Raw genomic sequence first — 16,657 nt, 5'->3', positions numbered from 1 at the left:
TTAGAATTTAGAATTCAGAATTTAGAATTTAAAGTTTAGAATTTAAAAGTTATAATTTAGAACATTGGATTTTGGATGTAGAATTTAGAATTTGGTATTTAAAATTTAGAACATAGAATTTAGAATTTAAAGTTTAAATTTTTAAGCTTAAACTTCAGTATTTAGAATTTAAAGTTTAAATTTTAGAATTTAGAATTCAGAATTTAGAATTTAAAGTTTAGAATTTAAAAGTTATAATTTAGAACATTGGATTTTGGATGTAGAATTTACAATTTAGAATTTAAAAATTAGAACATAGAAGTTAGAATTTAAAGCTTAAAATTTTAAATTTATACTTCAGAATTTAGAATTTAAAGTTTAAAATTTACAATTTAGAATTTAAAGTTTAGAATTTAGAAGTTATAATTTAGAACTTTGGATTTTGGATGTAGAATTTAGAATTTGGAATTTAAAGTTTAAATTTTTAAACTTAAACTTCAGTATATTAAAATAAATGTACATTTGTTTGCTAGATAAAAATGACTTTAGTCATGTACCATCTGCAGGTCTGTCAGTAGTTTAGATGAGTGCTGGGGTCTCGGGAGGTCAAACTAAGCCCTCATCACATCACTTACCTGCTCGTTGGGACTTTTCTTCTCGCCGTTGGTCATGTTGAGGGGCGTTCCCTCGTTCTGGGCGTTGCCTTTCTTCTCCCTGTCATCAGTGGCGGTTTTCTCTTTGGTGCTGACGATACAATCAAAACAAACAAGGTGAATAAATGCAGTGAAAAAACAGCGTTCGTGTGTTTGAATATAAGGAGGAAAATCCTTTCTTTTACTGTTAGTGTGTGATTTTTATATCTGTAAACATTCTGTGTAAACAGCTTTATTCGTAATTTGATAGTTTTTCAAGTCTTTGAAATTGAATTATTTGAGGAAAAATACTTTATAAATTAAAATGTATTTCATTTATTTCAAAAATATCATCAGACAATCCATTTTCTAAAGTTATCTCTCCATTCATTTCACTCTGGATGACCAATAAAACTGCATTTATGTTGTGAAGTTAAAACAAGTTACATCCGGGGTCTTTAATAGGAAAGTACACTTAAGCTCTGATCTGAAAATGACACTAAAACGTTTTTAGAGCATAAACTGACAAGAATTAAACCTCACTGAGAATAATTGTCTAGTTTCTGGTTTAAATATCTATTAACACTTGATTTAAGGCTAATTTATCTTCCTGGTAACTTCTCAGTAAGATGTATCATCTTAATTTGATTATTTCATCTCAAAAACATCGTATTTAAATTTTTTACTTTACAAAATAATTTTTCATTTTCTAACAGATTTGCTCAATTAAGTGATTATAGAAAACTTGCTAAACATTTGCAATGCATTTTTAAACAGCAGGACTTAAGTTTGTAAAAATGTATTTACGCTTTTATTTTTATGAATAATTTATCATAAAATGTGTAATTCTAGCCTTTGTGTCAAAGTCAAGGCCCGGGGGCCGGATTCGGCCCTCCAGATCATTTTATTTAAATGTTATTAATGTTTGATGTTATCTCGCACTCATTTCAAACTTGTATTTTTTTTACAAACTAGATTTTTATGGAGAGTAAAATATTATTTCAGTTATTTTAGGGTTTAAGTTGATTTATTCGTGGATAATATTCCATCCTGTTCTGATTCAAAGTTATGTTAAAAAGTTATATTTTTAAAGTTTTAAAAATGTAGTTTTGGAGTGTTTGTGCTGTTGGGCCCGTGACCTAAGGTGTGGTTTGGATTTTGGCCCCCTGTGCGATTGAGTTTGACACACTCCTGCTTTAAGATGATTTGGATTTGGGAATAAGGATTGTTTGACTGCTTTATCACTTAAAACAGGATATATTTGTTGAGAAAAAGGGAATAAATATACCTACTTTTAAGATATAAAATTTTTTATGAGCAATAAATTCCTATTGTAACACATATTTCCAATTACTGTAAGTAAGTCTTTATTTATATAGCACTTTTCCCAGAGGGCCACTCACAAAGTGCTTCACAAAAGTTAAAATCCAAGACAAATCAGTAAAAACAATACATATAAAAACTACTGGTGTAGTATACATGAATATGAGTAATTATAGCTAAGTTCTAGGTTTAATTTTGCTCTAAACCGGCAAACTTTTTTGAAGAATTCCTATAAAAATAGGAAAATATCTTGTATTCTTAATTCTTTTACTTGTTTTAAGCATTAATTCATTGAGTCATTTCGGTAAAACAATGTGTGTGGTGCAGCCTGTGTGGCTGAAGCAGATTAAACAGCTTCTCCATTTTCACAAAGAATCAAATTAAACTGAAATGTGTTAGATGTATCCTTATAAAGTTCTGTGTTTGGTTGTTCCAACGAAAGCTCCCAGGTTGTTGGAGAGCTTTCATCTCAGACATGTAGCAGCAAGACAGAGAGGGGAGGCTGCATCGCTCCAAACCCTCAACAGCTGCTTTTTCCAGATGTGAGGGTCCGGGGCTTTGACCTCGTGTTATGTGCTTTCCTCAAACTCATAAAAATGACTTTTCATCTGAAGATTCCTCCAGTAACTGCTCTTGCTGTGAAAGTGGAGGGAGGAACTCACAGCTTGCAGGGGAGCTGCCGCTTCTTATGGAGGAAGTAGAGAAGGCTGCCGAGGAAGGCCAGCAGCAGCAGGCACAGAATGATCACCACGATGATGATGCCGCTGCCCTCTGCGCCACAAACGACAGACAAAGACACACATCAACACAACAAAGGCTTTTGTCTGACTGTGATTGTCTTGTGGCAGATTTATTTCTCTGTAATCTTCATCTGGATGATGCAGATCCTGTGAGATCAACAGTAAATCCTGAAATGCAACTTTTATTCATTTATTTATTTATTGTAAATCAATGAAAGATGTTAGCTTTCATTATTTTCTGCTCTGAGAAACCAATGATTGAATGTATTGATCACAGCAACGTCGATAAACATTGGAGAATTAGCTAAAAGAGTGAACTGGAAGGAGAAAGAATCAGGATTTTGGAGGAAGTTCTGTCCATGAAGATCTTCACTTCGGATCAGAACCATACGGCTGGACATTACCCAGATTGATGGACATTTTTATCTAGCAGCTGTGAAGATTTTATGCAAGTGAGACACAGAGCTATCATAATCATACAGGATGGGGGGATCAGGGGTGGAGCTCCAGAAGCCACGCCCCCTCAGGGGAGATTTTGGAAACAGGGGCTTCAGATCAACATGATTTTTAAGACTTTTCAGGTTGTGGGATTTTGGTTAAAATCTTCAAAATTATAATTAAAAAAACTACTGGGAACGTTTTTTTAATTAAAAAATATTCATAGGAGGACTTTAAGCAACATTATTGTTCATTGATTGTATTTTAGTTACATATCTATTCAAGCAAGTTTTTTAAGTCATGGTAAATGACGTAAATTAGAATGAATACTTTTGCTCTATGGGCTCACCAGGTGGTCTTCGACCCTAAAATTTAGATAGATACAGCCCGTATCAACATGTATAGACAGTTCTGACTAACCCGGGCTCACACTGCATTTGTTCTGGCTCAGGTGTGCACGCCCGAGTCTTTACGTAACTTGAAAGTGCGAGAGGCACTCAGACTGTCTGACCTCTGCCGTCTGGCCTCCAAATCTGTTTTAATGGGTTCACATTTCTTGCTGGATTCCGGAGCCGAGCCAGAAAACCTTTTTTTGTAAAGTTGGGGCTAATATAACCTAAACCGGAAATCATGAGAGCCTGTGACTGAACCGCAGTCATCCGTACCCAGTGTAAGTCATCTGTCATAGCTAGACCACTCCGCCATCCGCACCAGAACCGGAATGGTTACAGGGTGAGCTCGGACTAAAACTTTATAAACCAGGGATGGAAAACTCAAAAACCACTGGACTGCTTCTGCAGGTTCTGATTGGCTGAATACACCTGACCCAGGTAACAGTGGGAGGGGCAAAGATTTCTTACTAACAAGAAGGGCTCCAAGTGGAATTGTAAACTCAAAGAAACATAATCTACTATTACAAACCCCATTAAATCCTATTCATTTTACATTAAAAAATAAAGACGAGAGTCTGTTTTATCTCTGCAGAAGCAGAAGACGTTTGCATTAAAAATGTCATTTATTTTGCTCGGCGTCTGTGACCTGTGGCACTAATAACTGACTTAATTTAAATGCAGTAAGTCATCTAACCAAAAACACACAAAAGCAGTTAAATTCTGTGTTACAAAAAAGCATAAGAGAGTTAATCTGAAATATTTCTGGCACCGTTGCACTCAGAAAGAAAACTGAAGGAATAAAAAAAAAAAAGTCTGTTCTTGTGATACTAAAGATTTCACATGATGGCTGCCGGTTCAAAAACAGAAGATAAAACAGGAAACGGCATGTTTATGTCTGCCGCTGCAGACAGACCAGGACGGAAAGCTGGTGAAAAACCCAGACGGAGCCAAATAAAAACAAAATTCAATTTAAATCTAATCAATAACAATATGAGGGAGTCTCTGCAAACGTCTATGTATGTTCGTTTGAGGATTTTAAATAAGAATGACCTGAATATGTTTTCAAAAGATGGATTTCTAAAAAAAGAGAGAAAGAACATTCAAGAAGAGGTCAAAAAAACAAAAATATTATGGTATATATTCATCATAATTGTTTCAGACAAGCAATTGATCTCAAGTGAAGGAAAGTATTTAGCCACGTATTTTATCTCAAACTTTGAACAGAACAGGCCGTTTCTTTCTTTTTCTTTTTTAAATCATCCTCTTATCTCAAACCTAGCAGATTAGGTTTCCAGCAGCGCTGTCATGGTGACATATCCCAGTAAGAGGCTTTCTGAGAATGGAAACTCAAAGTTGAACCTGAAGTCACCTTGATAAGACACCAGTTGGTGGTTATGAAGGCTTCATCTGACACAGCTAAAGCTCCACTTTCAAAGTTTTGGAATTTTGGTTTCAAAATAAAGAATCCTGAGGTCCAAATGAATGGATTTTTCTATTTACATAAAATATAAATTTAAAAAATAGGATGAAAACAGCCTAAGAATTATGTTTCTTTGCCAGATTTTCAAATTTGGTGGATTGTTCAATTCTGTTTATCCCAAAAAAAGTTAAATAAAACTAAAGTAAGAATTTCATCTAAATATAACCTCTATTTGAGCTATCTAGAGATGGGCCGATATCATTTTTTCTCACCGATACAGATAACCGGCATTTTCTCTGCAACTGTGACCAATAGCCAATATTTGCAGATACTGATATTTAAGTGTCTACAATAACACAAAGTTTAGAGATTTCCTTTTTTGTTCTTTATTTAAAATGCAATAACCCTCACATTGCCAAGAAACATGCATCCCAAATAGAAACTATCATAACATAAGTATAAACTTAGCTTCAATATTCAATGACAATGGCTGATTTTATTCATGTGACCAACAAAAAAAGGGATGGAAATTCATGTTGGCCAAACATTATACGTGCGGCCCAGATCTCCCTTGAAAAAGGGATCTAATATCAATGGGATTTCCTGGTAAAATAAAGGTTAAAAAAAGTTATTTAACACAGAGGTCAGAATCTGTGAACATTTTGATAACTTTAGAGTTTTTGAGCTCCTTCTGCTTAAACTCGTGCTGTAACTCTCCTGGATTTGACAGCAAAAAATGTTGTGATCCTTTCATGATATGCAGACGTCTATCTGTAATAATAAGCTTGAAATATGTAATCACATTAATGAGAATAAAATAAATATCCGATCCCTGATTGAAATACAACATCTGATTCTGATCTAGTCTGAAGATATGTAATCGAAAATGGAGACATTTCTATTCAAAACCCAGAAAAGACCAGTAAACAGCACACAAACAAACACTTATCATATTCATAAGTAAACAGAATGTTTATGCTACGGTCACAAATACAACTACCACGATGAGAAGCCATTGGCAGAATCTTCAAGAGTGGGTGCTGCAGCCCGATTTTTGAAAAATCGTAGGCGTGGTCATGAATGGTGTCGATTTCTAACAATTGGACAGTGGCAGTGGGGCGGCAGCACTGTTGCAGGGGGGCGGCAGCACAGTGGCAGTCGGGCGGCAGCATAATGGCAGTGGGGCGGCAGCACAGTGGCAATGGGGCGGCAGCACAGTGGCAGGGGGGCGGCAGCACAGTGGCAGTGGGGCGGCAGCACAGTGGCAATGGGGCGGCAGCACAGTGGCAGGGGGGCGGCAGCACAGTGGCAGGGGGGCGGCAGCACAGTGGCAGTGGGGCGGGAGCACAGTGGCAGGGGAGTGGCAATCTGAAATCGTCATATTATCAGATGATTTTGGGGAGCTTAGAGACCCTCCTATCAGTCAATTATCATGCTGCTGCCTTCCTGCCTCCCGACTGTCACTGGACTGCCACCGTGCAACATTGAAACAACCACTGACTGATGTAAAAAGAAATACTCAATTTTCTGTTTTATTTAAACTTTTTCTTAATACCTCAGAAGCTGGTGCCCGGTGTACAGAAATGCGCCTGCCGCTTTTTGATTACAAATGCCGCCACCTGTTGAATAACTTGTACTTCTGTCGCTACATGGTGGCATTTTGGGATATTTGACCCATAGTTTAAAGATGAGGAGTGAAAGCATAAACGAAAAAACAAACATCTCGCAAAGAAAACTGCCTCTTGATGTAATCAAGCTTCTGTCTATGCTCTGAAGACAAAAACAAATTGTCAGTGATCTCACATCTTCTGGATCCTCAGGGTCCTATGACTCCCTTCAGTTATGTGACTTGCTGTCAGAAGCAGATTATGCATTAATACGTCAATTAAACCTTCTAAACGACTGCAGGCTGAATAGATGTACCTAACCTGCTCACAACATGATTCATCGTAGCTGTTTAAAAGAAACAAAACTAGTATTTGTTGGAGCTCCATAATTCTGACTTATGATGCAGAGCCTGCACATGCATGCCCAGCTGCAGGCAGATGCACACATCAGGTTGTGACAGGAAATGTCTCTGAATGTAACCCCCGAGGATAAGACTTTCAAGGCTGTTAAAAAGCTCTCAAGAAGTCAGAACAAAGCAAATATGGAGGCTTTTCAGAAAAGTAGAAGATGGATGTTCGGCAGAAGGAGCAGAACAGAAATCCAACCGCATCTTAAGGCTACGAGGAGTCGGTCAAAGTCTGTCGGAGTCTGTCAAAAAAACAAAACTTCTTCGCATTTATAGAAAAAATATCACAATATACTTTTTATAATACATATGTAGTTAAATAACATGTGAAATATCACTATAATTGAAGATAATTTGAGGGACGAATTGTATGGAACCTGGCATTAAATTATTAAAAGTTTGTAAAGTTGACTGGAAATTAAAAATTAGGTACTTCTATACAACTATGGCAATATCTAAACTCACTGAACAATTATTATTATCGCTCTGTTGGAGAAAACGTGTAAAAAAAACTTATTATGGGACTTTTTTAATATTAAAGATTATTGGAATAAAGAAGAAATGCCTTCAAGTATATCCGTTTATACCTAGAGATATTTTCAATGGGGACCAAAGTTATGTACTAGAGTTTGCTTAATAAATAATGTAATGAATAAAAGTACAATTATATATGTATATGGCTGTGTACATGTACCAAAATATGACAATGAAGCTAAACAAATGAATAGAAGATGAAAGCTCAGTTTAGATCTGATGCCTTTTTTTGTCTTTTTCTGTCTAATGTCAAATACATTCATGAATATATGGGATTTTACTTGTGATATACTTTAAAAGCATTCCCAGTGGTCTTTTAGTTATGATTATACCGTTTTTTTTTAGCCAAATTTAAAAGGACACAGGACGTAAAAGACGACATGGATCTATTTGTCTGCAAGTGAAAGCATCAGAATGGAGGCAGCTTGTGCTTTTTTCTACATTCTTTTTCAAACAACATGATTGATTCACAATGATCTGAATAAAGAAATAGTCAGAAATGTAGTTTTAAGCTTCATTTTTTTCAACATCATCAGAAAAATACCACATTTTTATTAGAATAGGTCTAAGTTTTTTTTCCCTAATGTCTTTATTTTCTTTGCATCATTAAACTCAAAATAAAAAGTAAAAAAAAAATAACTTTTACTCTAATTAATTCACATTGTTCCTCAACGGAAATCTCCACTTAAGAGTGTGATAATGCCTACTCTGTAAAAAACACTAAAGCTTTATCAAGCTAAGTGCTGATGATGTAATTCACTCTGACTTAAGCTGTTTACAACCTCAGTAAACAATTAGGGAGGCATTAAAATGCATTTATTTGTTGTGAGCTCTTAGCTCTGCATGCACTTTTTAAAGCTTTCCTCACTGCGGTTTCCAAGACAAAGATTTACCAGCACAAAAGTATTTTTCTGTATTTGAGTATTCAATGATGATGCACCTTTTTTGATGTTTACAGAGGGATTTCTAGAAAAGCCTGTGTTATTCTAGTTTTCTTTAAAAATCCGGGATGAGCAAATACCTTTTTACCACAGAAGCCGAAAGTATTTTGACTATTTTTGTGCTTGAATTTTGCTGTTGCCAAGATTTTTTCACTCTAACTCAAACAGAATATTCAATCAGCCCACAGGCTATCCCGAAGATCTGCCAGCTAACCAGAGACAGTCTTGGGGTGGAATATCTGTAAATAATGTATGGAGCCCTTCATTGTCACACATAGGATTTAGTGAAAAGTGTGAACACAGACTGTGTTTGAGCTGGAAGAGTCTGAGATGGTAAAAAAAAACAAAAAAAAAAACATCTTACCCGGAAATTTGATGATTGTGGGATCTGTGAAGGTGAAAAAAAAGAAATATTAGCAGAAAATATTAATAAAAACATATAAACACACACAAATTTAAATGAAATTGTAAAAAAAAAATAGCTTGGCTTAAAGAAAGAAAAACAGCTTTATTAAAAAGCTTTGTAAAAAGATGTATAATATTACAAAAAGGGCACACAAGTCAAAAGTAAAGACCGTGTCACACAGCTGCTATGCACAATTTGCACACGTGGGTGCGCTCTGCAGCACAGAAGTTTACATTTTAATGTAAGTAATGGCTTTTTGTTGAAGCATGACCTTTTTAAAGTTGTAAAACTGCTGTTGTCATGTATATTTGAGCGCTGGAAGCTCCGAGCTAACGCTAGCGGACTGGCGATTATTGGTGACATCATCAAACAAAAGAGGCATCCAAATTATGAGACACTATTTTTCCATAATTGACTGATCTTCCTTTGTGAAGCATTTATTAAAGAACATTGGATTATTGCTCAACATAAAGAGTTTTTTTATTTAATTCAGACTGTACCACAGCCGCTGCGACAGCATACTTTATAACGCAGATGACGAGTCTCACTCTAAGGCCCGATCCGAATTCTTCCCTTCTCCCTCTCCGTTAGCCCTCCCCGTTCGTTTATCCCTCCGTGTTTGCTCCAAACGGAGGGTGATGAAAAAATAGTGTCAAACATTTCGTACGTGACTTTTGTCCGATGATGTCATCAATATCACCAGTCCGCTAGCATTAGCGCAGAGCTTCATGCTACAACAAAAAGTCATGACTTACATTTAAATGTAAACTTCTGGGATTCAGAAGTGAAGAAAATTGCTTCTCAGCGCGTCGCGGTTTACTCTCTCGACGGTGGATTTTGGACCCCTCCGTTTGGAGTGTGAAACTCAAAAAATAATGATTCCGAACACGACTTCGACTTCAACTGCTACCTCAAATTAAAGGGAAGGTAGAAGGGGAGAATTAGGATTGGGTCTGTCTTTCTGTGCCTTAAAATCAGCAGCACATGCTTCCTCCGTCATCAAATAATAAACCCGTTATCCTTTTTCAGCATATGAGGATTCATTTCAGCCCCTTCTGAATCAGCTGATACCATTTCTCCATGCAAGGGCATGCAGGGAGGAGGGGCGGTCCTCCCCCGCACTCTAGAGGGCGCTCCGCTGTGCAGTGACACACCTCGGCAGCGCAGCACCTCCTTCGGACGGAAAAATGTCATTTACAAGCGTTTTGAGTTGTCTGAGTTTTTGTGACAAACCGGAAGTGTCACATGACTGAAAAAAAAATCTGCAAATGCACGAAACCGCAAATAAAGAAACAAAATACACATATCATATATATATATATATTTGTGTGTGTGTACATGTTTGGTCTAAAAATAATATTTGCATCAAAAATATGAAGCAAGTAAAGAGCAGCAGTAAACAGTTTAAAACTAAAGAGCAGGAAGCTCAAGGAGCCAATTACTATCATTAATTTGGGCTTCAAAGGCAAAGTTTCAAGCTCACAGAACTTCCTCTTCCTCTCTCACTTAAATTCTTTTCAACTCAGCACATTTTCCCTAATTAACCAGGAGACAGCCTTCAGTGAAACATTTGTGACACTTTCAGTTACAGTCATGTCACATAAGGAGAGGTCGACTGGAATAGAAATGGACCATAAGATTAAAGAATCAGCAGGACCCTACAACACATCAAAGGAGCCATAGAAACTTAACACATATATTATTTAAGCTGCAAAGGTTTTTCATGTAAAGGAAGAAGCTGCTCTTACTGGCTTTGATTTGGAAGGACTTGGTTTCGGCGCCCATGTTGTTGGAAGCGTTGCATATGGCGCTGATGTCCGAGGTGACCTCGATGGACACCAGGCTGTAAACGGAGTCCTCGTGTGCTCGGTTCACAATCTCCTTCCAGCTCTGTGGAGACACGCTCAATGTCAAACACTCTAAGGCAAATTGTAGATTAATGCACATTTTTCTCGCCTATATTAATACAATGAAAGATCTAAAAAAATAATTGGGTTTTATCAATAAATCAAACAAAAATGTACAGGTTTTAACATTTAATTTACTTGATTTGTCAAATGAAAAAACTAAAATGTTAACATTTCCGTTTTTGCCACTCAATATCATCCCCACAAAGTTCAATGTCTTTACATTCAAAACACTTCAAGCTACTTTAACACTAATATTTTGTATTTAGACCATTTCTATTTGATCTGTGTTAAAAAAATGTATTAAACATTATTTTCTTTCTCAGTTTCTGCTAAAAATCCATGTTTCCAAAATCCAGGTTTTGGATTACAGCTGTGATTAAAACTGAATACCTGACTACCAGCAATGCTCCAGGAGATGCTGGGCTGAGGATGACCCAGAGCCTTGCAGCTCAGGTTCACAGTTCTGCCCACAGCCTCCTCCAGCGCCACGTCCTGCGCTCCTTCCACCTGAGGGCTGCCTAAAACAGCATCAGCAGAATTATAAACCAGGTGAGTCCATTTCCATAATCAATGCTTTCATTACATGTAGAAATCATAGTATTGGTCACTAAAGCTTAAGATCAAAACAAAGTTTTAAATTTACCAACTTTATACGTTTCATTTTTCATATTTTTGCTAAATGAAAATGTAGCTAGAGGAACAAGCTCCTTTAGGTCTATGACAAAAATGTAAGTTTTTGGAAAAGTCAGTTGGTCAGGACCAGGGGTCGGCAACCTTTACCAGTAAAAGAGCCATTTGGACCAGTTTTCTACTGATTAAAACCTAGAAGGAGCCACAGATATTTATTTTAACCTTAAATAAATTTGGATTTGCATTCATTACCTTATTTTTGTTATTTTTTTAAATACATTTGAATTATGTCTATTTTTGGCACGAACAAAAAAGAATTTATCATTTCTCAAAAAGGGATTTTTGTTAACGTTTTTTCCTTTAGTAGAGGCCAAATTAGCGATAAAGCTAGCCCGTTGCTTAATTACTAGCTAAACTCCTAATTAGTCTAAAATTCCTCAGTTGGCCGAAAAACTCCAGTAGATAAAAAAATAGCCAAAAATCTTAGTATATCGCTAAAATATCAGCTAAATTTCAAATTAGAATAAAAAAAATTATTAGAGGCCAAATTAGCCAAAAAAGCTAGCTTTTTGCTTAATTACTAGCCGAACTCCTAAATAGCCTGAATTCCCCAGTAAACTAAATTGGTCAAAAAGTGAGTCTGTTTCTAAAATAGAAGCTAAAATATAAATGATTCAAAAAAACTTCAGTAGATAACAAATTAGCCGAAAAAATCAGTATGTTGCTAAATTATTAGATGAACCCCAAATTAGCATATCATTTTTAAAGAAACTAAATTAGTCAAAAATGTTTGTTGCTAAAATAGAAGCTTAACCCTAAATTAGCCTAAAATCCCCAGTAGATAACAAATTAGCCAATAACGTTAGCATGTTGCTAAAATAATAGCTAATCTCCAATTTCTTTTAAAAATTACTATTTTATTTTTCTTCAGCCACCATGGAGAGATAAAAGAGCCTCATGTGGCTCTGGAGCCGCAGGTTGCAGACCTCTGGTCAGAACTGAGTCCGCTTAATTTGGTCCGGATCGAGTCCTGAACTTCTACCATTTACCGGGCATTTTAGTTTGAACTAAAGCTTGTAAACAAAACCACGTGATTAAAGATCTCTTTGGTCATTGGCCAGGAATTACAAGGGTGGGGCAAAGCAACTAGAGAAAGAATCATGGAAGTCCTGTACTTTGAAATCTTTGTCAGGATACATCCAACCACATTTTAACGAATTGCTGTTTCATTGTTGCTCTACATTAGTCCACAGCTCAGGTTGCTTCTTTCCTACTATGTTTACATCTTGCAATGCCCGGCTATGGTCCACTTCAAGCATGGAGCCTATTCAGACGGAGGGAACTAAGTGAACCGGAGCTCAATACGATTGGAAATAATCCAAAAGCACCTCAAAAGATGAATCAGAGAGCGATTCCAGTTCTCAAACCACATGGGAGTATTCAGACTAAATATTTGTTCTGGATTATGAAGCAAAAAGAACTCTGGTTCACTTTAAGAGAACCAAATGTGTCCAGTCTGAATACACCCTAAGTCAATAAATATTTTTGATTTTATATAATTTTCCCTGTTTTTGTCCTTTTAATCACAAAAATGTTATCTTTTTTCAGGGTTTGCCTGTTTGATAAAGTATTTTGAGCTTTATTTTCTTTTTTAATTCAGTATAAATGTTAAGATGTGAAGTTTTCGTCAGTGTAACTGTTGCCTTCTCAGTTTCTCCTTTTGAATTAAACTTTAAACACCAAAAACAAACAAAAAAAAAGTAAATTTCGATTTTTCTGTAAATTACATTTTTACTAGGAAGAAAATGTTCCTGTTTGTTCAACTCACATGCTCACAGAGGAAATAATATGATATATATATCATTATAATTATATATAATTCAATGAGGAAGTGAAGACAGATGGTTGAACTGCAGCAGAAGTGAACTGACCTTGGACGATGATGTGAACGGAGCCGCTGGTATTCAGCGCGGGGAGGGAGGGGACGGTCACCTGACATTTGTACTCTCCACTTGTTTGATAGGAAGAAGCGATCAGATCCAAAGTGGTTCCCTGACCCACCTTATTCGGACCCTGCACATAGAAAAGGAAATAAAGATGATTTAAAACAAAAAGAAACATTTATCACAAAGTGTAACTAAATAGATGCTTGCTCTGCCCCCTGTGCGAATAGATATTTTATGTTACTTTAAGTACTGATTACTCAGTCAAATATTAAATTTTATTATAATAAAACACAGCAATATTTTTAAGTGTTTTGTAATCACTCATAAAATATTTTTATAAGCCAAAATATTTAGTAAATATTTCTTTTTGTAACCAACAAAAGCAAAGCACCAAAAACCTACTAAAAATAAAATATGGTGGATTTTTTTTAATTTTATGTAAAATAAAAAAAACACAAATTTGGAAAAATTTTAAATAAAATAAATATTTTTTTCATTTAAAATTTAAAACAAAATCCAGAATTCTCTATTTTAAATACCAAAATATTAAAAAATCTGGGGAAAAATATTTTATTTAAAATAAAAACAATTAAAAGTTTTTTTTAATTTTAGTTTTAAAATAAAAATATTGAAAAAATCAGGAAACTATTTAAAATGCAAAATTCTGGATTTTTTTTAATTCTTAAATATTTTTTTTAATTTTATTTAAAAAAAAGAAAATCATTAATAAATCATTTTTAAATGAAAAAAAATATTTAAAACAAAAAAAAAAAATCAGGAAATTTTTAAAAATAAAATGAAAATCTGATGGGAAAAATAGTTTATTTTAGAAGTGTGTCAGGGAAATTCTTTAATTGAAGTCCCACTCAAACTATATTTTTCTATTGTAAAAGTGTTCCCAGTGGTCTTTTAATTATATTTACGCCGTTTTTAGCCAAAATAAAAAAAAGATTTGCTTTTTAAGGATGAAATATTGGAAAATAGTGTTAAGAAAACATATTTACTTATTCAATTCGACACATTTTATTTGTTAAAAGGGATTTAAAAAGTGAAGACTCCTCCAATGGGAGCTTTTATTTTGAAACACACCTTGTACCAGACAGTGACTGTTGGGAGAGAGGACAGAGCTTTGCAAGTGGCAGCCAGCTTCTCCCCTTTGTCCATAATCTCAGTTTCTCTTGGCACCACGACTGCTGGGTCCAAGTCTGCAGCAGAAACAAAACACAAACATGTTTGAGCAACTTAATCTAGACTTAGATAAAATATATATATATACTCAGACATTTTATGGCACCTCATTAAAAAGAAACTTTGGATTTGTCTAAGATGTTATAGTAAAAACATAACTAGTTTTAGTTGATTCACCCTCGTGTAAAACCAAGAATAAAAAACTAAATCTTAACAATAACTAAGACGTTACAGATTCTGTTTTTCCTTACAGTGCACGGTGAGATTCATCTCCGCTTTGACCTTGCTGCTCTCGTCCACGCCCGAAGGTCGGCACTGGTAGGTGCCGGTGTCCTTACGCGTAACCGAAGACAGGGTCAAGACGTTTCCCCCGCTGTTCAAAACCTTATCTGGCTCCTACGACAAATACAGAGTTTAGATTAATCACATTCTGAAACTGTTTAAAAATATTAATATAGGAATTCTCCGCAGGAAAAGATGTCAACAAAATTCAGAAATGATATGCGGAACAATTTAAAGTCTCACTCCAATCATCTTTTGATCTATTTTCAAAGTGTTCCCAGTGGACTTTTAATTATGATTATGCCGTTTTTAGACAAAATTTAAAAATAAGTTTCCTTTTCTAGAACATAGTTTAGCAGAAATTTGTCTCTGAGTTGTGGGCGGGACCACTAACAACCTTTTAAGGCCATTTCTGATGTTTATTTATTTCATATATTCTCTGATTTATTACCAAAAACGAAGCACATTTATTTCCAAATATGAAGTCAGTCATCAGAGACATAGGGAGTGTTTCTTAAAATAAAAGCAATGTATTGTAAAGCAGTGGTCCTCAACCTTTTTTTTTTTAAATTAGACAACATTTTCATTATCTTTTAGGCTGAAAAGATTGATCACATTTAGACTAATTTGTCTTTCATTGGGTATTTTTTTCAACACAAAGGAACATTTTCTGTGCTAAAGTTTCTGAATGGATGTCTACCTAATTCAGTCAAATGTCTAAATCAGCAACTTTTTTTGATTGATTCTTCATACTCTAAAAAATTATTTGAACTTTGTGAAAAAGATTTTCCCTTCAACGTCAAAGTGGAGGCTAACCACCAGACGCTAACTTCAGCTACATCTGACTTAAGAGGTGTGATGGATAAATAAAGTAAAATAAAATGACACAACCGTCGTAAAACTGGTATTTTCTAAATATAATATAAATGTCAATCCACCAACTTTATTTTCTGTGTGTGAAACATAATTTATTCCAGGTTTCCGCAGTCTAGGTCCAGCAGTTATTGCACTCAAAGTGCAAAAAACTTGATAAAATCATCCTATTTAACAGTTTCACAATCAAATAAAGGTTTCACAAATCAGGAACTGTATTTAATGTATTTTTCACTATCCGGAGAATGAGTTAATCTAGGTTTGAGCTGTCTGGGTGAAGCAGTTTTTGAACAGGACCTGTTCTTAGGTGGTCTAAGTGTGAAAAATACAGCACAATGTTCCTTTAGTGCCGTCGTGAATCAGAAGCTAACTTCAGCACAGACTCAGTAATTCCGTATGTCAAGGAAAACTCCCGGTTTTGTCTGTAAACAGACATTTTTTTTTTTGTTCTCTGAAGTCGAAGGGTCTTCTTTGGTTTCCTCATTAGCTCCTTTCTTTTAAGAAACTTTCCAAATACTCTTCATTGTTTTGTTAGCTTTTTAGCTAGCAATCCCATGCTGGTTAGCTGCTTTAAGTCATGTGACCAAGACGGATGTTCTGAACAGAATCTGTCAGTTTTTCAAAATGGATCAGAAAATAAACGTAAATAATCTAAATGAGTGCATGTGGGGTATTGTTGAGGATCAAACACCTTAAAAGTGTATAAATCTGTTAAAAACCTGGAGTAGACGCATCTTATGACCATTTGGTGAGTGAGCAATAAAGAAATATTTTTTGTTTATTATATATGTTTTGCCATTTTTGCTAATAATTTTACACCTTGTGTTAAAAGTAGTAATTCGGTCTTTCAGGAACCTAAAATATAATTTGCAGCAGAGTAAAAAAACTGTTTTTGTGGCACGCCTGACTGAACTCCAGAGTCTCAGGGTGAAGCTTGTTCCTAAAATCATTCATGGTTGTAAGAATGACCAACATCAATGACTGTGACTGCCTAATTAGGAGCGGTTCA

General features: G+C 35.3%; 1 protein-coding gene across 1 annotated transcript in view; it reads right to left on the bottom strand.

Annotated features, from left to right (window-relative positions):
* The window catches only part of mcama (melanoma cell adhesion molecule a), an 82,765-nt gene that overhangs the window by 9,232 nt on the left and 56,876 nt on the right, over positions 1-16,657 (bottom strand). Inside the window, exons 8-15 of the mRNA XM_024266280.2 lie at positions 14,745-14,889; positions 14,395-14,510; positions 13,291-13,432; positions 11,120-11,247; positions 10,568-10,709; positions 8,778-8,801; positions 2,597-2,705; positions 615-723 (exon numbers count right to left, since the gene is read on the bottom strand). Coding sequence (XP_024122048.1) covers positions 615-723; positions 2,597-2,705; positions 8,778-8,801; positions 10,568-10,709; positions 11,120-11,247; positions 13,291-13,432; positions 14,395-14,510; positions 14,745-14,889 — 915 coding nt within the window. The remainder of the gene's footprint in view (positions 1-614; positions 724-2,596; positions 2,706-8,777; positions 8,802-10,567; positions 10,710-11,119; positions 11,248-13,290; positions 13,433-14,394; positions 14,511-14,744; positions 14,890-16,657) is intronic.

This window comes from Oryzias melastigma, linkage group LG14 (genome assembly GCF_002922805.2).
Source record: "Oryzias melastigma strain HK-1 linkage group LG14, ASM292280v2, whole genome shotgun sequence".
Taxonomy (NCBI): Eukaryota; Metazoa; Chordata; class Actinopteri; order Beloniformes; family Adrianichthyidae; genus Oryzias; species Oryzias melastigma.
This window is presented reverse-complemented; position numbering and strand designations above follow the sequence as displayed.